The sequence below is a fragment of the Antedon bifida genome, chromosome 8 (genome assembly GCF_963402885.1).
Source record: "Antedon bifida chromosome 8, ecAntBifi1.1, whole genome shotgun sequence".
NCBI lineage: Eukaryota > Metazoa > Echinodermata > Crinoidea > Comatulida > Antedonidae > Antedon > Antedon bifida.
Window position 1 is genome coordinate 20,008,755 of NC_136233.1, and position 22,231 is coordinate 20,030,985.

Consider the following 22,231-nt stretch of genomic DNA (forward strand, 5'->3'; position numbering starts at 1 on the left):
CAACGGTGATACGACAAGCATAGTTTCCAAAGTCGGTGTCAGAAAAATGATGAACAACCAGTGTATTTGTTTTCTCTTTTGTGATCACATTGTATTTGGTCGTTTTCGTGTCAAGGATTTTTCCATTGTGTATCCACGTTATGTTCGGATCGTTTTGGGGATAAATTTCACCCCATTCGCAGTGAAATATAGCATAGTTGGTCACATTACTGTTGTGTTCAGTGTAGGATGTGAGAGTTGGAAAATCAATATCTTGAATAGAAAAAAAAATGTGTGTACAGTAGGCCTACTATAAATTATTTGAGTAAACATAGGCCTAAGAGAATATAAGCATTTAAATTTTATTGTCTAAATAGTGTAATGTAATGATATAGATTTATAATCGTAAAATCAACCTTAATAATATCACAATTCAATTGAGTTCACCAATTTGACCCAGAAAGGTCCAGAAAAGAGATTGTCCAGATGTTTTAATGTCCATTAGGCATAATAATTAGTTCCCCAAAAGAAACAGTTGATTTAACCTATGATCTTTCCCATCGTAAAACTATTAGATATTTTCACTTTTTGAGCAGAGATTTGACAGGGCCAATCCGTCATTGTGCCTCCCCACCCCCCTCCGCCCAGATACAATTAATCAATCCCTCCAAAATGTACCTGGATAAACTTAGGACCAATAGTTAAGCTCAGTTGTAATGACATATGCTAACGAACAGAAGTCGATATACCCCCAAGTTTCAGAAGAGCCCAGGTACACCTCAGAGACACTTCTTGGAAAACACACCTCACAGACACTTCTTGGAAAACACACCTCACAGACACTTCTTAGAGCACACACCTTACCGTTACTTCCTCAGAAGCACATCTACAGCCACAACTCACTTACAGCAACATTCATCTTCTGTTCGTGTTTCTTTATTACCGTATTATTCTGTATCATTCCTGAATTTGTATTATAGTGTATTTATATATATATAGTGTAATTATAACGTATTACTGAATAAACAACTGTGATATTTCAATCAACCAAGCGAGTAGAATCTTTAAAACAGTAAAACCTCACACATTATTACAATAGTAAAAGATATTGTCTAAATAGTAAATAATTCCCCTTGATCATCATTGAAACTACTGTTGCTACTAACAAGTAATAATAAAACCAGTAATAACTTACAGTATACATCTAAATGATACGTATTTGTGTGACCGTTTTCTTCGTCAATTGCAACTACTTGTGATGTGTAAAACCCAGCGTCCTCCCTCTTTACGCGTTGTATAATCAAATCGCCATAGATTTCATCGATTAGAAAATTGCCGGATTGACGATTAAAAGAATTAACGAGTAGTTCGGTTGGAAATGTTTGTGTACCATTGAACCAACTGACCGAATCTACTTCATCAAGTGACAGACAAGCTGGGATCGCCATTAGTCGTTCACCTTCGATTATCAACATATTAATCTGTGAAGCTAAAAAGAAAATTAATTTCGATCATCTTAATGATGACAATATTTGATAAGAAAAGACAAGATAACAAACACAACTTATAGTATTATAAGAACGTCTTATCATCGTTCAATAGTATACAAATTCATAGTATACATATTCAATTGACCGGAATCTATTTAGATGTTATATAAAACAAATAATGAATGTTTTATATTCGTGTAATTGTACAAATAATGGCATTTGGTTAATGATGAAGGGTTATATTTCAACTTGGCTTCGCCTCGTTGAAATATAACTTTTCATCATTCACCTCATGTCATTGTTGCCAAATTCATAGTATACATTATTCAAATGACCGGAATCTATTTAGATGTTATATAAAACAAATAATGAATGTTTTATATTTGTGTAATTGTACAATGGCATGAGGTGAATGATGAAAAGTTATATTTCAACGAGGCGAAGCCAAGTTGAAATATAACTCTTCATCATTAACCAAATGCCATTATTTGTAATCTTTGCGGCGGTATAAAAATATTTTCAAAACGCGAAAGATATTTTTTTGTACACCAAAAATCGATCGTTAAATAGTGCGTAATAATGCACGCCATTTATTTAGGCGTTATATAATAGAAAATGATAGGCTAGTTGTTTTTAAAATATGCCTAAGAAAATAATTCTATCTGGTCGCCGACGCGCCACGAAATTATTCCGCTGTCCGGTAAAACTGGCATGTATTTTTGTGTGAAAATCAAGTCAAATAAAAATATATCATGGGTTCGTCTACCCAGCAGGGAAGGGTGAAATTACACTCTCTCCTGGGTAGATGAACCCATGATATATTTTACTTGACTTCGAGGGAGCCTCAGCCACAGCAGAAACAGGTAAGTTGCCATATCTCTAAAATACAATTAGTAATAGGCTTTTATTTGGTTTGACTTAGTTATTTGGTTTAAATAGCTCCAGATCAGGTCACCGTTACTGCTCAATCTCCTAACTGCAACGTCAAGTACGAGAGTTCTGTAAAAATGTCGGGTTTCAATATACAGTTTAAAAAAAAGTGAGCTTTCAAATCGGGACGGTAGACTAGACTATCAGGAGGCGTAGATATGAAAGGATACTGTAACTATTATACAAAATTTTAAGCTACGCATGCGTATAAGTCAAATATACTTCGTTCCGTTCGAGATTATAATCGATTTACCGTTCGATACCAACCATTTATGAAGTAATTTTGAAGCTTTTCAAAAATAAAAAAATGTCGATCAGTACGAAGCTAACGCAGAAACACGCCTACAAAGCCCGCGTGTGCAGGGTCTGTGAACTATGTCAGGAGGGGATAACTGTTGCTTTGACTATGAATGACTATAGAGAAAAATTACGCTCTCTGATTGGCTGATGCTTTTGTTTACGATGAAACAGCATGGCTTTCACCGTAGTTTTTCGAATCAACGTTTCAACATTTTGTGAATAATTAGGAATTTAATCGTTATTTTTATCCATATATTTTTAAAAAATAACAAAATATATAATATTATGTACCACACAGTGATATATTTTCGACTAGTTTGCCGTTATTTGACAGAGACTTGTCGCGTTGATCGGCGGGCTAGGCAGGGCCCAACTAATCGGCGTCGCTACTTCATTGTTGATTTTCTCAAAATGAAGATTTTCTTAGCTAGAAAGTGACTCGTATGTTTTCATAAATAACTCTTCATATAATAAATCAATTTTAATAAACAACGCCTCATATCTTATTAAATATAGATTATGAATATATAAAAAATTAAAAAATATTATTTCCGACACTACGCCGATTTTGTGATTCTATTAGTACGAAGCGAAGTTCCTCAACTTTCGTTGTAACTAAAACATCATAATGTAGGCCTACAGTATGTGCAGACTGTGAATTCACTTTGATTTTTCTAAATTCATTAAACAAAAATAAGCTTCCTCGTACGCCTCTTTTAAGGTTTTACTTGGTGTTTTTAGTTCATCCTTTGGTCTTCGCAAGACCTAGACTGGCTAATGCAGAACACGTGTACAGGGAAGGGGATGACTGCCGTCGATTGTGTCTTGAAATAACTATTAAGTTTTGTTCATTTTCCCTTCGTTTAGGCCTACCGTCGTCCTCATGTGAAAGCTCCCTATTGTTTCACATCGACATCGTTTATCGTTCCTATAAACCATAAGTCGTTTTTCTACTCAACAGACAAAATTACTTTCATAAACGAATTAATTATAGATTCAAGTGAAACAAATTATACTTTAATAATGTGGTTAAATACGATGTAAAACTTCTCTATTGTATTGTGTCATTCAACTATTAATATAAAGTGTTCGGTACACCACGTTTATTAGTTTTGAAAAGAACTTATGAGTTTCTCGACGTTCCGATCAATATGAGGACGATCAACGTCGAGAAATTAAAATAAATTGTACTGTGTATGCAATTAAAGTGAGAACAAATATCCGTTTTACATGCATAGCAAAACTCTGCAGTTTACACACACTGGGACACCATGCGAAATGCATGTGTTTGGACAAACATTCTAAAACACGTTAGTTTGTTGTAAGGTCTGTCTACACTATCAAACTAGTTTAATGATAAAAAAAAGTGTAATATGCCCAAATATAGCAATGATATGCCCAAATATGGTATTGAAATGACAAAATGTCCATATATGGGCACATCACATATAAAGTTTGATAATGTCGACTGAACAGTAAGAACCGGAGCAACGTTAGGCCTACAGTTAGTCAAATGTATGTTTTTCATAATTAGGCCTATGATTTCAAACAAAAAAATCAATTATTCCTGTAGTATATTAAATAATGCTTAAACGATATTGCTTAAGGAAAAAAAACTTTTGTTAAATTTGTATATATTTTATAGCCTGTATTAATGTAAATAATTTTATTTTATAGTTATATTTAATTATACAATTATACATTATATAAAAAATTCTCTAATGAAAATGTATAAGTAAAAAGAAAGTTAGTCACATTCTGATAATCAACGTTAGGCTTTAGTTGATTGACATTTTGTCAGCGTTTATTTAGCAACGTTGTCGTCTATTTTAGGATATATCGTTGTATTGTAAATAGCGGGACTGGTAACAAATTGCAGGTCTTGATATTGATGACTTTTATGATTGGTATGGATTTCTTTTATTCGTCTTTTCTGTAAGAAAAATAGCAATGCTTCAATATAGAGTGAAAGTTAAAGTGTATCATTATACCGTTGGTAAGTACACCATTATTTTTATTTAGACCTACTAATTTACTCTCAGATTATAAATGATAATTTAAATTTCTATGTAATTGGTTATTTATAATGGTACCAATGATAATGTTGACGAAACCTTCCCGCATAGATAAAAACAAAATCCAAAACAAACAAATTATTCGGTCCAAAAATCATTCTCTTTGTACAATAAGAGTTTATTTTTCTTTTAATAATACTATACACTGTTAGTTAGACAGCAACTAATTTTGCTTGTGTCTTTTAGCCCCGTGTAATTAAAAAAATACTTACATGAAGACAAATTGCTATTACGCAAGTCGGGACAGATCCAAAGATAAACGTGATTACAACAGCGAGAATTAGAATTGTACTTGATAAGCATGCTGCTACTGGTGAATCCAAAGCACCTTAAAAAGAAAGCACTTTTGTTATAACAATATTTTTATAATTTATATTTTTACTTAATCCCGAAGTAAATATGTTTCAATCAACTATAATTGATACCTAAATGTAGAAATATTTTGTAGTGAAACAAATGACGACGATAAAACAAACAATGTATTGTGAAGTTCGTACCTATGATTTCGATATTGCTTGTCTTGCTCATATTAGGCATTCCTAATGTTGTTTTAATAGTAATACGACAAGCATATTCTCCAACATCATGTTCAGTCATTTCCAGAATAATGAGTGTTTGTCTGTTCTTCTCTTCGTTCTTTATCACACTGAACTTAGTCGTTGAGGTGTTTAATATATGTCCATTATGTAACCATGCTACGTACGGTTCCATCTCTGGGTACATTTGACACCACCTGCAATACAACGTGTTTCTGTTGCCAGCATTTTCAGTGAATGATGTGAGAGTTGGTTGAGGTAGATCTTTAGAAGAAATAAAATTATAAAAAAAGTGAGCAGACTATAAATTAGCATAACATTTCTATAACTTCCGTGATTTGTAATAATTGTATTTATTCAAATTTATTGAAATAAATTGTGTATACAGTTATGCCACCGCTGATCAATATTTTTAATTCCTATCTTTTCCAAAGTTTAATTGTAGGAAATTATCTATTTTGTCATGATAAACTGTATGTAATACTTCGTGAATTTGAGAATCCAGTTCTGCAGTAAGCTATACCAGGTGAATAAGATATAATAATTAGTTATATATTTATCAATCAATGCCTGTATTTTCCATTTATGCAAAATATGTTAAGTTTTTGTTGTGATATTCTTGTATCCATATATGTAATATATACATTTACCGTTAAGCCTGTCGATCGCTGAGTTGCGCTGAGTTGCTTTGGATTGACAAGATTTAACGATTTTACAGAAAAAGGGGGTAAACATCCAGTCAATGCAAAGCAACTCAACGATTAACAGGAAAACAGGCCTAACGGATACATTGATAGCGTGTAAATAACATTCTTTATATTTCTAACTTACCAATACTAGATGCTTGCCAAATTTCTTCTACATTGCTTTTCTTTGTTATATTACTACCGTCATCCATTTGTACAGTAATACAACAAGAATAGTTTCCTAAGTCGTCCTTACTTATTGTATCAAGAAGAACCAGTTTGTTCCAACGTTTCCCTTCATCCGTTACACTGTATTTAGTCATTGATGTGTTTAGTATATTTCCATTAAAAATCCAGGTTATGTGTGGTTCCATTTCTGGATACAATAAACCCCATACACAGTAAAATGCATAGTGGCTTTTTGTGTTATCGATAGATGCGATGACAATCGGTGAATATATATCTTTGAAAAAACATTTAAGAAGAATGTAAATGATGCTTCAATGGTTTTTGATTATAACATATAAACATGATTAGCATTACTTTCACACATATAACAATAATTGTAGGTCCTACAGTCGCTTCACATTGTAAGATATTGTATTTATAACTTACTAGAAACCGCTTTTTGCCGCCCAATCTCCTCTAAATTACTCGTCTTGCTCATATTGCCTTTCTTTGTTTCAACGGTGATACGACAAGCATAGTTTCCAAAGTCGGTGTCACAAAAATGATGAACAACCAGTGTACTTGTTTTCTCTTTTGTGATCACATTGTATTTGGTCGTTTTCGTGTCAAGAGTTTTTCCATTGTGTATCCACGTTATGTTCGGATCTTTTTGGGGATAAATGTCACCCCATTCGCAGTGAAATATAACATAGTTGGTCTCACTACTGTTGTTTTCAGTGTAGGATGTGAGAGTTGGAAAATCAATATCTTTGGATAGAAAAAAAAAGTGGGTTTAGAATAAATGACGCCAGTAAAAATAGGCTAATATAAGAATATAAGCATTTTACATATTCATCATACAAACTTTTTAGATTTGTAATTGTCATTTTCCAGAATTTAGAATGTAGGCTACTACTAAACATGAAATGTTTATGGTGGCCTCGAAGCCACATTTCCCAGGTTACTACAGTTTGCCTAGATATGGTCTAATAGTAAATAGTTTAATAAACTATAATAAAACTAATAATTAAATAATTTTTGTTTGTTGAATATGCCATTTTAATGTCACATAGTTATCCACTTTGAACAAAAATTAAATCGAAAAAAATATATATTTACATGAAAAAACTGTAATTTAAAAACAAAATAGTCAAATTGGCTGCCAGCCAATGAATTTTTTGGTTGAATTTGACCATTTATTTTGTCATCAAACAACATTATTTTTGTTTGTTTATTTTTTTTACGGAAGGGATTAACTTTAATAAAACTACAAAGTAACCTATTCAAAGTCTGATTTAATTTAATCTTCATTTTTCATGTTTTTTGGGGACAATACATCTTTAATAGCTATATCACCTTAGATAATCTTTTAATCTACTGTTGCTACTAACAAGTAATAAAACCCGTAATAACTTACAGTATATTTCTAAATTATACGTATTTGTGTGACCGTTTACTTCGTCAATTGCAACTACCTGTGAAGTGTAAAACCCAGCATCCTCCCTCTTTACGCGTTGTATAATCAAATCGCCATAAATGTCATCGATTAGGAAATTGCCGAATTGAGGATTATTAGCAGAATTAACGAGTAGTTTTTCGGCATTTGTTTGTGTACCATTGAACCAACTGGTCGAATCTATTTTATCACGTGACAGACAAGACAAAGCTGGGATCGATAATAGTTGCTCACCTTCGATTATCGCCAGGGATCTAGTCTGTGAAGCTAAAAAGAAAATTAATTTCGATCATCTTAATGATGGCAATATTTGATAAGATAAGACAAGATAACAAACACAACTTATAGTATTATAAGAACGTCTTATCATCGTTCAATAGTATACAAATTCATAGTATACATATTCAAATGACCGGAATCTATTTAGATGTTATATAAAACAAATAATGAATGTTTTATATTCGTGTAATTGTACAAGTAATGGCATTTGGTTAATGATGAAGGGTTATATTTCAACTTGGCTTCGCCTCGTTGAAATATAACTTTTCATCATTCACCTCATGCCATTGTTGCCAAATTCATAGTATACATATTCAAATGACCGGAATCTATTTAGATGTTATATATAACAAATAATGAATGTTTTATATATTTGATAAGATCACATACAAGAAAGAAAACACAACTTAGGACGTTTTATCATCGTTCAATAGTAGAAAATGAGAGGCTAACAATAACATTATCTGTTAAAATAATTACGTCTAAGAAGATAATGCTATCTGTTCGTCGACGCGACACGCGATTACTCCGCTGTCGGGTAAAACTGGCATTTTACACACAATAGTCCAATGTATTTTGTATAAAAATAAAGTCAAATAATAAAAATATATCACGGGTTCGTCTACTCAGTGAAGAGTGAACTTTTCCCTTATCTAGACGAACCCATGATATATTTCATTTGACTTCAAACCTAGCACTATCTTACCTATCGTTTGTTGAATAAAGAACAGCAGAAACAGATAAGTTGCCATATCTCTAAAATACGATTCGTAATAGGCTTTAATTTGGTTAGACTTGTTAAATTTAGTTCAAATAGCTTTCAATCAGGTCAACTTCCAAATGCAATGTCAAGTACGAGAGTAGCCTGTAACGTACATTAATGTAATTGCATCAGGTTTCAATATACAATAAAAAAAACATAAACCGTCCAAAGTTGCGTCAAAGTCGTGACACTCACGGTTATTATTATAAAAAATATCAATCTGCGCATGCGTGTAAGTCCAGTATACTCCGTTCCGTTCTTATCGGGTCTATAACGATTTACCGTTTGAACCGATACCAACATTTATGAAGTCCTTTTCAACAATAACAAATTGTCTATCAGTAAGAAGCATGGCTGACGCAGAAACATGCCCCATTGTTCCTAAAATCTATACGTTGTTTGTCTACCTGGTCCAAATTTCTTTCATAAACGAATTAATTATAGATTACAGTGAAAATCATACTTTAATAATGTTAAATACGATGTAAAACTTGTCTATTGTATTGTGTCATACAACTATTGATATAAAGTTTGCGGTACACGACGTATATTAGTTCTGAAAAGAACCGTTGAGTTTCTCGACGTTTCGATCAATATGAGGACGATCAAAGCAAACTCAACAGTTCTTTTTAGAACTAATATATGTGGTGTACCGAACACTTTATATCAACATTTGATTTCGCCATGCAAACCTTCAAACAATATATTGTTGTCATACAGCTACTTTTACATTCAAATTACTTTTATTTTCAGTTTTCATAACTATGAAATAAATAATATCAATATACTTTTAATTAAACAGTTGTTCCGGGTTTGAAAAATTCTCGAAGCTTCCTTTAAATTTTAGAAACAAATAATGAAATTGTGTGTTCGTCATTATTATACAGTGTTTCTATCAATTTCATTAAAGAAATTTGTAATACATTTTTTAGTCATTCTCATAATCGCCTTGTAAATTATCGTAATTATTATCTTAACCGATACAGTTAGTTTTTTAGTATTTTTCATACGAAACTGTCATGTTACTAAGAGTGTAAATGTGTGTAAATTAGTTTTAAAAAATCTCGAATCGAAGCGGCATAGCATATAAATTTAATTTTAAACTTCATTTTACCTCATGTACTCCAATGGAAATAAACCTGAGATATTGGAAATCAATTTCTACCTCTTTTATATATATTTTATAAATTGTTAACAGTTTTTAAATATTTTGAAAATATTTGATACATAGTTTTATACGGTTTTCTTACTGCAATATTGTTCCATTCATCGCCAAGCAATACGTTTCTATAAAATAAATATTAAATCTAATAAAAATAGTATTTTTTAAATAAAATCGGCCTGTCTTTAACATTATGATTCTGTACTCGAACTGTTTAACCGGTTTTCATCTATTAAAACCAATTATCGTAGAAGGAGAGGGGGAAAATCGTTGAACCTAAATTCGTTTTAATTGTCAATAACTAATTATCTAACTCAACCTAATTAGTAAGGGTTACATTAGGTGGTTAAAATCAGTACCGAAAACATGAACCAACTTGATATACCATCGAGTAAACATTCTAGAAGTAAGGCGCGATTTACCTAATTTTGCCCTTAAGTAAATTTATATATAGATTATAGAAAATCTATTTTTTAATGTCGCACTTGGTAGGCCTAAACAGAAATAACCGGAACTGTATATTTTTAAAACTCACATATCAATCAACAAAATATAAGTAATAATACAAATATTGTAATGTTTCAAAGATTGGTTCTTATTAGACTAAACTTGAAAAGGCAACGCTTCTCTAAGCACATAATGGTCTAATTTTAATATAGATACACTTTTTAAATGAACATTTTTCATAGGCACGATGAAATATAATTTTGTATCGCAGAGGGCGGTGGCCGGTCGTACCCATTGAACGTGATCCCTTTGTATGTTGGGATACCGAGGGGCATCAAGTTAAGATTCAGATTTCCCGTTCTTTCTTGTCTCTGTCGGTCCGGAAGGAGTAAACAAATTATTTTGATTTTTTGGTATTTTTTATATACCTTATATACCATTCTTGGCTTTTTGCGCTGCCTCCAGTGACATAAATTGTACTGTGTATGAAATTAAAGTGAGAACAAATACCCGTTTTACATGCATAGCAATACACACACTGGGACACCATACAAAACGCATGTGTTAGGACGAACATTCTAATACACGTTAGCTTGTTTTAAGCTCTGTCTACACTATCAAACTAGTTTGATTAAAATGAAGATCCTAAATAATATAGTAGTGATATGCCCAAATATGGTAGTGAAATGACATCATAATGTCCATATATGGGCACATCACATTTTCTTGTCACATAAAGTTTGATAAGTAGACTGAGCTTTACAGTAGAAACCGGAGCAACGTAACAGTTAGTCAAATTTATATGTTTTCTTTTTGATTACATTTTTCATAATTGCATGATTTAAAAAAAACAATCAATTATTCCTGGAGTATAATTATAATCCTTATTTAAACGATATTGCTTAAGGAAAAAAATCTTTTTTTAAATTGTTTATATTTTATAGTCTGTGACTGTTAATTTAAAGTAAAATGCAAGTTAGCTTCTTCTTCTACTTGTAAAATCTATGCTTTCGAGATTCCCCCTTTCCATTATTTTTTTTATCTTTGTACTATTCATTCATTCATCTTTTATTTCGGAAAAAAAAAATTATCCATAGCTCAAGAAAAAATTATTATTACAAATATAAAGGAAACAAAAATATATATATATATAAATATATATATATAAAAAAAAACCTATGCCACATAGTCAATACAATAGCTCCATCCATCTACCATGTTGATGAAGGAAGAGCAAATTCAAAAATACATTTTGTGACAATATTGTCTGTCCTCCCCAACCTGCACAACATGCCATACACCACATTAGGCTTATTTTTGTATGTTTATGGATATGTATGATGAATGGAAATGAAGAAATAAGAAAGAACAGTATGGATTTCTTTTATTCGTCTTTTCAATAGCAATAATGCAATATGGAGTGAAAGTAAAAGTGTATCATTACCGTTAATAAGTACACCATTATTTTTAATTAGGCCTACTAATCTACTCTGAGTTAGTGATCATTTAAATTACTATGCAATTGATTTTGTTTTAACTGCCGTACTGTTTGCGACACTGATGCTTTGGCCGACACCTTCCTACTTTGATCAAAACAAAAACTTTTCTCCGAAATAAGACACAAATTATTCGGTCTAAGAATGTTAATTTTTGCATTATTAAAAGTTTACTTTTATTTTTAATATACTATACACTATTAGTTAGAAAACGGCATAGTTCGCTTGTGTCTTTTAGTAGCCCTTTAAGACTTGTTCTTATTATATCCTAGCTAGGCTTGTCTCGTATGCGTGCTTGAACCGACTGTTCAGACCTACTGAGTATTTCATATTGTACGCTAACGTTATCTGAAGGATTTACTTCTAGCATAATCATGGATCTCGACTATCATGATAAATAAAGTTTATTATTATATTTTACGGTATATTTATGAGTTAGACTATAAAGTGAAGTTCTATATCTATGAATGCTGTACCCGCTATTCATTTTTGGCGTACGCTGAGTAATATTTATACTTATTTTGCAAATTTAATGTATTTAATAGAACTAAACTAGTTTTAAATAAATCAGTTTGGAATTTCATCATACACTAAGCAATTTACTGAAATAGTTTCTGTTTCAATAGTTGCCGCAGTAGTGCCATCACATACATCCGGAATATTGACAAGTTCGGTAACGTCTAGGTATGATGGAGGTACCGGTAAATTATCTCCGTGGTCCTGGCCTGTAATACTTGATGTACATTCTGATGTTTGATATAAATTTCTGCTATCTCTTTTCCCTATAGACACAATAACAAAACGTTATTGGGTGACATATAAACATTTATCTGCCTTTTCACTGATTTAGGGAGTATTTAGAAAATGGATTGCTTCTGGCAGTAGGCCCTACTGGGTTATATAAATAACCGTCTCAGTATCGCCACTAACAAACCATTTAACAGCAAGTACAGCATTATTAGTTGAAGAAATAAACTATTCGGTTTTAAAATATTATAGCACACCCTCTATCAGGTAGTATTAAATAAAAACCGGATATACATCGCCCCCTATAGACTAGTGACAATGAAATGCATATTGCACACCTTAGTTGAAATGTGTTGCCAATATGTTAATGTAGCACTTGAAACTAAAGAGTTGCTTATAACATTGTAACTCTACTGAAAACTATCTTGTTACATATTGTAAGGTTGATACATGAGCATTTATTAAAGACATAGCGCCCCCTTTAGTACAGATTCTCGCTTTATTATTTTTTTTAAAACTAGATTGAGATGTGTTAATTCAATAATTTAGCAGCGACCTTCAGACCTTCACGCTGAGCACAATTTCATTTTTAAAATAGGAGTTAGAAATAAATGAAATTCTTACTCTTTCTGTTGGTAATTGACAATAAAACGCCAATAACGCAAACAATAAATACCGTCGCACACACAAACACAAGGAACCACAGGCCTAGAGATCTTTTTCTGATGCTTTTATTGCTACTAGTGTCTTCAACATCTATAACATAAAATGATTACCATTACTTTCACACATTATTCACATTATTATATTATAATAGTGTATTGTAGGCCCTACAGTCGCTTCACATAGGAAATTGTATTTATACCTGTAACTTACTAGAAACCGCTTTTTGCCGACCAATCTCCTCTAAATTACTCGTCTTGCTCATATTGCCTTTCTTTGTTTCAACGGTGATACGACAAGCATAGTTTCCAAAGTCGGTGTCAGAAAAATGATGAACAACCAGTGTACTTGTTTTCTCTTTTGTGATCACATTGTATTTGGTCGTTTTCGTGTCAAGAGTTTTTCCATTGTGTATCCACGTTATGTTCGGATCGTTTTGTGGATAAATTTCACCACATTCGCAGTGAAATATAACATAGTTGGTCTCACTACTATTGTTTTTAGTGTAGGATGTGAGAGTTGGAAAATCAATATCTTTGGATAGAAAAAAAAATGGGTTTAGAATAAATGACGCCAGTAAAAATAGGCATATATAAGAATATAAGCATTTTACATTTTCATCATACAAACTTTTTAGATTTGTAATTGTCATTTTCTAAAATTTAGAATGTAGGCTACTACTAAACATGAAATGTTTATGGTGGCCTCGAAGCCACATTTCCCAGGTTACTACAGTTTTCCTAGATATGGTCTAATAGTAAATAGTTTAATAAACTATAATAAAACTAATAATTAAATAATTTTTGTTTGTTGAATATGCCATTTTAATGTCACATAGTTATCCACTTTGAACAAAAATTAAATCGAAAAAAATATATATTTACATGAAAAAACTGTAATTTAAAAACAAAATAGTCAAATTGGCTGCCAGTCAATGAATTTTTGGTTGAATTTGACCATTTATTTTGTCATCAAACAACATTATTTTTGTTTGTTTATTTTTTTTACGGAAGGGATTAACTTTATTAAAACTACAAAGTAACCTATTCAAAGTCTGATTTAATTTAATCTTCATTTTTCATGTTTTTTGGGGACAATACATCTTTAATAGCTATATCACCTTAGATAATCTTTTAATCTACTGTTTCTACTAACAAGTAATAAAACCCGTAATAACTTACAGTATATTTCTAAATTATACGTATTTGTGTAACCGTTTACTTCGTCAATTGCAACTACCTGTGAAGTGTAAGACCCAGCATCCTCCCTCTTTACGCGTTGTATAATCAAATCGCCATAAATGTCATCGATTAGGAAATTGCCGAATTGAGGATTATTAGCAGAATTAACGAGTAGTTTTTCGGCATTTGTTTGTGTACCATTGAACCAACTGGTCGAATCTATTTTATCACGTGACAGACAAGACAAAGCTGGGATCGATAATAGTTGCTCACCTTCGATTATCGCCAGGGATCTAGTCTGTGAAGCTAAAAAGAAAGTTAATTTCGATCATCTTAAATGGTAATATTTGATAAGATAAGACAAGATAACAAACACAACTTTATAGTTTTGTCATCTTTCAATAGTAGAAAATGAGAGGTTAACAATGAAATTATTGTTTTTACCTAAGAGAATAATTCTATCTGGTCGCCGACATGCCACCCGATTAGGCTACTCCGCTGTCGGGTAAAACTGGCATTTTACACACAATAATCCAGCCCTCTATGTATATTTTGTGAAAATCAGATCAAATAAAATAATTATATCATGGGTTCGTTTATCCAGGGAAAAGTGTAATTACACTCTTCCCTGGGTAGACGAACCCAAGATATATTTTAGTTGCATTTTATTAGCACGTTATCTTACCTATCGTTTGTTGAATAAGAAACAGCAGAAACAGGTAAGTTGCCATATCTCTAAAATACGATTCGTAACAGGCTTTAATTTGGCTAGACTTGTTATTTAGTTCAAATAGCTTCAGATCAGGTCACCTCAATCTGCCAAATGCAATGTCAATTACGAGAGTAGCCTGTAACGTACATCAATGCAAAAAACCATAAACCGCCCAATGTCGCGTCAGTCGTGAGCTTTCACATCGTGACGGTAGATATGAAAGGATACTGTAATTATTATAAACATATTAATCTGCGCATGCGTATATAAGTGCAGTATACTCCGTTCCGTTCTTATCGAGACTATAATCGATTTACCGTTCGATACCAACATTTATGAAGTCATTTTGAAACTTTTCAAAAATAAAAACATAATTATATATTAGTACAAAGCAAAGTTTCGATGTAACTAAAACATCATAATAATGTTATGTAGGCCTATAGTATGTATGTGCAGACTGTGAATTCACTTTGATATTTCTAAATTCATTAAACAAAAATAAGCATCCTCATACTCCTTTCTTAAGGTTTTATTAGGTGTTTTAGTTCATCCTTTGGACTTAAAGCAAATATAAGAGCTAGTCTGTCTAACGCAGAATCACGCCCATAAAACCCGCGTGACGTTTACAGGTGATGGGATGACTGCCGTCGCTTGTGTCTCGAAATAACCATCACGTTCTGTGCATTACCGTTCCTATAAACCATAAGTAGTTTGTTCACTGAACAGTCCAAATTACTTTCACAAACGACTTAATTATAGATTAAGAAGTGAAAAAATGTAATAATGTTGTTAAATACGATGTAAAACTGTAATGCGTCATACAGCTACTTTTACGTTCAAATTACTTTTATTTTTCAGTTTTCATAACTATGAAATAAATAATGTCAATATACTTTTAATTAAGCAGTTGTTCCGGGTTTGGAAAATTCTCGAAGCTTCCTTTATAATATTTCAGAAAAAAATAATGAAATTTTGTGTTTGTCATTATCATACAGTATTTCTACCAATTTCTGTCTAGAAATATGTAATATAGGGGCCATCTCATCATGGCTTTGTACATTATCGTCATTATCTTCATTGATACAATTAGTTTTTTTTGTAATATTCATACGACACTGTCATGTTACTAAGAGTGTAAATGTAAAAATTAAAAAACAATCTCGAGTCGAAACGACATAGCATCTAAATTTAATTTTTAACTTCATTTTACCTCACCTTCACCTATCATAATAATAGCCATCGTCATTATTATTTCTTAAGGCCGGTTCACACTGTCAAAGTCAAATTGAAACGAACTTTCAGTGATTTCAGTGTGAACATCAAATCGAACAAACGTTTATGTAGGCGTCAGTCGATTTAATTTCAACGAGGTGATTTTGGAACTCACGAAGGCTCCCCTCTTGAATTCACTTAAGTTGCTCCATAGGTAACTTTGTCAGGCTTCGCTTGGGTTTGACGCTTGACGCATGTTGCTTCGCGTTTGCAGTGACCCGCCTTTAATATGAATATTTAGACAATAAGTACAGTGTGAACGTAATTTTAGTTCTTCTACTTAGCACTGTGCAAAATATGAATGCTTGTACTTACGATGATGTTTATCAATACAAATGCTTTTCTTTACATTAAAAACGGTAGTTTCATTTTCATTGTATTTATCTACTTTAGCAACACACAGGCTAAGAATAGAACAAACAGATAAAAAAAACGTAACAAAAGTTACAGTAATTGAATTGGATATTCAAACGTTCCATACATACGAACAACACACAATCTCTATTGATATTGTATTCAATATTATTATGTATTAGAAATATAATTGTTGCCATAGCTTATAAAAAAAGAAACAAAATTGTACATACAATCTATGTCAATATCAATAGTAACTGTATTCTAATTGATATTTTGCTAATTTTAGGCCTATAAACAAATGTACTTGAATCTCTCACTTACCATATAATATAGATTTAGTGTAATATTTTATATTTTAGTGAATAATATCGTGACTAAAGTGGAAAATAAATTATTTAATGATGTTATGTTAATTAATTATGTGATAGTTATTATTAGTTACTTAAGCTCTGTCTACACTTAAATTTGATGTACTATTCTATAATGAATAATATTCATTAGCTTAATTACGGCATAAAGTTTGTAGGGGGCGCTATACATTCATGGACAATCAAAAATAGGTTATAATGTCAACAGTTTCTGCAAGCCAACTGTGTGACTCAATGGTGCAGTATAAACTATAGATGGGTTCGATCGACGTGTTTTTGGTTAAAGATATATTGTCCTCCTGAAAAATAATAATAATTTGTTTGTTGAATATGCCATTTTAATGTAACATAATAGTTATCCACTTTGACAAAATTTGGATCTAAACAAAATGTATTTACCTCAAAAAGCTGAAATTTAAAGCAAAAAATTGTCAAATTAGCTGCCAGCCAATGGATTTTTGGTTGAATTTAACCACTTATTATGACTGTTATTTTATAAGTGAAAACATTGGGGGTTTTTTTTCGGGTTTTTTTTCTACGGAAGTGATTATTTAAAATCTGTTTTGGGAGGACAATACATCTTTAAGCTATATTTATCAACATTATAATGTTTTCTCTACTGTTTTGCTTCTTCATACTTTATTAATGAGTGTTCACATAATCTCCATTTTCCATAAAAGTGATTGACAAACATTTTTAATTTTGTAGAACTAATTTAATTAGGTATGTCTTCATAAACAACGTTAACCTTCGAACTCGATTCTGAGATTTTTCTAGCTGTTTTATTTTTATTGGTGACACCGTCGTGTATTCTAGAATCTATAGTAAGCTCTTGGTACTCGGCAGGGCGTGGCATAAATTTCAGGTCTTGGTACTGAGGACTTTTACGTTTAGAATTAATTTGCTTTACTCGTCTTTGCTATAGAAAAAATAAATTAAAAAGCAATTAATTCCTGTGTTTTAATAATGATTGAAAGTAAAAGTTTAGACTTTCTTTTGTTTTTATTCAGTGTCATTATGTTATTATAACTCTCAAATCATAAACAGAACCGACTGAATGACTAATGTATTTTCTTTCAAGTCACGAAATGATACGAGCAGTATAATACCAATAAATCTAAAACGTAATGCTTAGGCCAAGCAAACGTAATACTAAATGAGACAAAAATGGAAGTTCAGTTGCACGTGATGGTCATATGCACCATATTATCATCGTAATCATCATCATCATCATCATCATCATCACCATCGTGTCATAGTCATCGTCATCGTCATCATCGTGTCATAGTCATAGTCATCGTGATCATTAACATTATCATTAAAAGTCAATATTCTACTATGCAGTAAAGTTGAATTTAATTAATCTGGGTGTATTTTATTTTCTGTATAATTTTAAATACTTACATACATGACACGTGCTATTACACAAGTAAGGATAGAGACAAGTATACAAACAACTATCACTATAGCTAAGCCTCCTATTATAAATGTACTTGATAGGCCTGTTGACGAAGGTGAATCCAATTAAACAGAAAAAAATGCTAAGAAAATTAGTTAGTTTTAGATAAGTTATTGCAGGTAATAGAAACAAGCGTGACAAGGGTAGTAAAAAGGGGTTGGCCTACTTACTTATCGTAACGTTTTCGATGGTGCTTGTCTTACTCATATTAGGCATTCCTAATTTTGTTTCAATCGTAATACGACACGCATATTCTCCAACGTCATTTTCAGTCATTTCCAGAATAATGAGTGTTTGTATACTCCTTTCTTCGTCCTTTATCACACTGTACTTAGTCGTTGAGGTGTTTAATATATGTCCATTATGTAGCCATGCTACGTACGGTTCCATCTCTGGGTTCATTTTAAACCATATGCAGTAGAAACCATATGTGTTACCAGTAGGACCGTTTTCAGTGAATGTTGTGAGAGTTGGAGAAACTAGATCTGAAATAAAAAATTGAATAACAAAACTCATTCTAAATTTAAAAATAGGCGATCTCATGTGTTGTATTATTGTTGGAAATTGTATTGGTTTTTTGTTGTAAATAGTTATTTATAAAACGTAAGTAGTTTTTTCCGCTTTTAGAATTATTTGCCCCATTGCATACTTATGTGTATAATATATTATATCATAAGTAATAGAGTCAGCTAAATGAGGTCCCTTTATCGATCCATGCTTCAACGGTTTTTATAATTTTACAATGTTAGGTCTAATCGTCAAAATATCTATACAATAGGATATACTAAACTTACAGTATAAATCTAAATAATACGTAAAGGTCTGCTGTCTAGAATTTCTATTTTGGAAAATCTGAAATGTGTAATAACCCGCATCTTCTCTATCAGCATGTTGAATGATCAAATCACCGTAGTTTTCACCAGTTCCATCAATTGAGAAGCGGCCATTGGTTCGATTTTTTAAACTAACTATTGTATAGTTAGTTTCTGGTGATTTAAATTTGTACCAAGTTATTGCTTTTATTGTGTTTATGGGCACATCGACTCTAGCTGGAATTACGGTTCGGTCTCCTTCGATTACCGAAAACGTCTCTATAGATTGAGAAGCTAAAATGAAACAAATATTTACATAAATATAACTTTTTTTTTCACTTTTGTTCATACTTTCTATCACGTTTTCCTTACTTATAATATGACTCATGAAATAAAAATGCTTATGTTATTATTCCCTTTGTCTTTCTTTAAACTACATGTATTTTATATGTCATAGTATGGCTTTTATTTTGCTGTATACACTGTTTTACTGAAGGAGGCACAATACACAAATGGAATTGATGAACATAAATGGGCAAAGCAAGTCTGGTAGCGTTATAGGATGTGGACATATTGAAAACATCATTATGTTGATGTCAGAATTTAATAATTATGATTCCTAAACTAATTTTCATCACGAAACTTTCCTAATTACGATGAATCTAAATGAACCGTTGAAATTAGTATCTATTATTAATTAAAAACAATTATAATACACTTCGGCTCTATATTATATACAGGACGCTAATGCTAATTTTGTTATTGCTATGATATGCGGTATACATCGATATCTGAACTAGGTTCTAACTTTGTCTAAACTGCAAACAAACTCGTTTGACAAAAAAAGTGTGACGTGTGCCTAAATATGGTGGTAATGTGACTAACTATGGTGGTGATATGACATCATCATGTCTATATATGGGCACATTATATTTTTGTGTCACATAGGTCTGATAGTGTAGACAAGGCTTTAGAACCACACTTTATGTTTTACTTACCAGAACTAGAAGCTTTCCAGATTTCTTCTAAATTGCTTGTCTTTTCCATAGTACCCTCATCCAGGTTTACGGTAATACGACAAGAGTAGTTACCAAAATCATTCTCAGACATAATTCCAAGAATAACTATTTTGTTCCAACGTTCCCCTTCGTCCGTTACCCTGTATTTTGGCGTTGTTGTATTTAATATATTTTCATTAAGAATCCATGTTACATTTGGTTCCATTTCGGGATATATTTTACCCCATAAACAATGCAATGCATAATGGCTATTGGTGTTATCGATAGATGCTATGAGATTTGGTGAGTCCATATCTTCGGAATAAAATGAATAGATTTTATTATTGTATTGAAAGGTGATATTAATAATTTTAAAAAGCCTTTAATACACTTCTGAACTTACCAATGGTTATTGTAAACTAAAAGTTCACTTTGTTTTATAGTTTAAATACCATTTTTTAGATAATAAATATACATCAATGGCAATAATAAAATACTAGAAGATCTGAATTAAAATTGTATGTACTTTGTTTCCATATTCGAGCACAAAATAAGACCTCAAAGTTAAATTTTTGATTTCAATTGAATGACGTCATGACCAATACGATCTTATTTTGAAGAATGTGAATGATTTTTTTCTTAATTATTAAAACAGACGCTTTCAATTACTCACAATATACATCCAGGTGATATCTAGTAATTTCATAATTTTCCTGGCCCGTCTCAACAACTTGAACAGTGTAGTATCCTGCATCCTCTCCGCTTACAGTTTGTATCATCAAATCTCCATAGGAATTCACGATCGAAAATCTGCCAGATTTACTTGCATTAGAATTAACGATAACTAGCTTTGCATTTATTTCTTCACCTTTGAACCAACTTACTGCATGTATTTTGCGAATACCTCCAACAGGAATTGTGATTGATTCACCTTCAATTATCAACAGTGTTTCTATATCACCAAATGCTAAATTATAAATAAAATATTTTCAACACTAAATTTTTTTTTTCTAAATTTATAATATATATAAATCTAAAGGCAATACATTGAAACTAATTACAATGCTGTGAGTATCAGTGGCTGGATCTTAATGGAGATACAAAATAAAGTAAGCAACGAGCTAAATCAAAACAATAAAGTAAAACAGTCGATCTAAGCGTTTGGAGCTAGAGATGTTACTGCACGTTCAGTAACGTCTTAAGGTGACTATATATATAAACTTGATTTATTCACGAGACTGATGTAGAGTACAACTTGTTCAATCAACATTGATGGTCTTTACAAAAATTCGTGATATTACAAAAAATCTAACACCATATAAATACGAAAAAATAAAGAAAGACATTGAAATTGAAATGAAAAATTACAGCAGAATCCCTTCCATCTGACACCTCTATTTAGGGAACAACATACCGGATGCTAGGAGGCGCTATAACCTGACAACTAATAAAATATATAAACAGTATACACGTTTATCTATATAATTATCCTAATTCAATTCAATTCCTAGTCATACTCTTATAATTTATCATGACTTGTAGAAAAAGTTTGGCAGTAATATTCCTACTTTATTCCCTGTAATTTATTTTGAGAATTCTTACCGATGTGGTGTTCAATAATTAACAGTAGACATAATAACAGAATCGCAAGAGTTGCCATAATCTAGAAAAGAAATATTTATGTTAGGTAATTAAATTGGTAAACGTAAAGTTTGATGACTGACCCTTAATTTTAAACGAATAAATAAAACTTGTAAACCATTTAAAAATGTTATTACATTGATGACCCCATTGTACAAAGCATTGACGAATAACAACCACTTTTGTGGAATTTTAGGAATACGATAGTAAAATAAAGCTCTTCTTTGGATTAAAATTAGGAAACATAATGAAAA

General features: G+C 31.6%; 2 protein-coding genes and 1 long non-coding RNA gene across 3 annotated transcripts; all 3 read right to left on the bottom strand.

Annotated features, from left to right (window-relative positions):
• Positions 1-11,675: 11,675 nt before the first annotated feature.
• LOC144850249 (uncharacterized) lies at positions 11,676-15,147 on the bottom strand. The gene is made up of 5 exons (XM_078707488.1): positions 15,044-15,147; positions 14,359-14,664; positions 13,391-13,711; positions 13,139-13,270; positions 11,676-12,549 (listed from the first exon to the last, which is right to left on the bottom strand). Exons 1-5 carry the CDS (start codon positions 15,087-15,089, stop codon positions 12,335-12,337), a joined length of 1,020 nt encoding a protein of 339 aa, XP_078563614.1. The 5' UTR covers positions 15,090-15,147; the 3' UTR covers positions 11,676-12,334.
• Positions 15,148-17,234: 2,087 nt separating this feature from the next.
• On the bottom strand, positions 17,235-18,545 carry LOC144850636 (uncharacterized). Its single transcript, XR_013614100.1, has 2 exons — positions 18,472-18,545; positions 17,235-17,986 (listed from the first exon to the last, which is right to left on the bottom strand). It is a non-coding gene; the product is annotated as an uncharacterized LOC144850636 (long non-coding RNA).
• Positions 18,546-18,688: 143 nt separating this feature from the next.
• Positions 18,689-21,996, bottom strand: LOC144851039 (pregnancy-specific beta-1-glycoprotein 11-like). The gene is made up of 5 exons (XM_078708561.1): positions 21,939-21,996; positions 21,010-21,303; positions 20,337-20,651; positions 19,321-19,632; positions 18,689-19,011 (listed from the first exon to the last, which is right to left on the bottom strand). Exons 1-5 carry the CDS (start codon positions 21,994-21,996, stop codon positions 18,689-18,691), a joined length of 1,302 nt encoding a protein of 433 aa, XP_078564687.1.
• Positions 21,997-22,231: the final 235 nt, after the last annotated feature.

Coding starts and splice junctions, on each gene's coding strand:
- LOC144850249 (XM_078707488.1), bottom strand. CDS start 15,089: ATGGCAACTTACCTGTTTCTGCTGTTTCTTATTCAACAAACGATAG. Junction 14,665..15,043: donor TCTTATTCAACAAACGATAG/GTAAGATAACGT, acceptor CTTTCTTTTTAG/CTTCACAGACTAGATCCCTG. Junction 13,271..13,390: donor TCGGCAAAAAGCGGTTTCTA/GTAAGTTACAGG, acceptor TTTATGTTATAG/ATGTTGAAGACACTAGTAGC.
- LOC144851039 (XM_078708561.1), bottom strand. CDS start 21,996: ATGGCAACTCTTGCGATTCTGTTATTATGTCTACTGTTAATTATTGAA. Junction 21,304..21,938: donor AATTATTGAACACCACATCG/GTAAGAATTCTC, acceptor TTTATAATTTAG/CATTTGGTGATATAGAAACA. Junction 20,652..21,009: donor ATATCACCTGGATGTATATT/GTGAGTAATTGA, acceptor TTTATTCCGAAG/ATATGGACTCACCAAATCTC.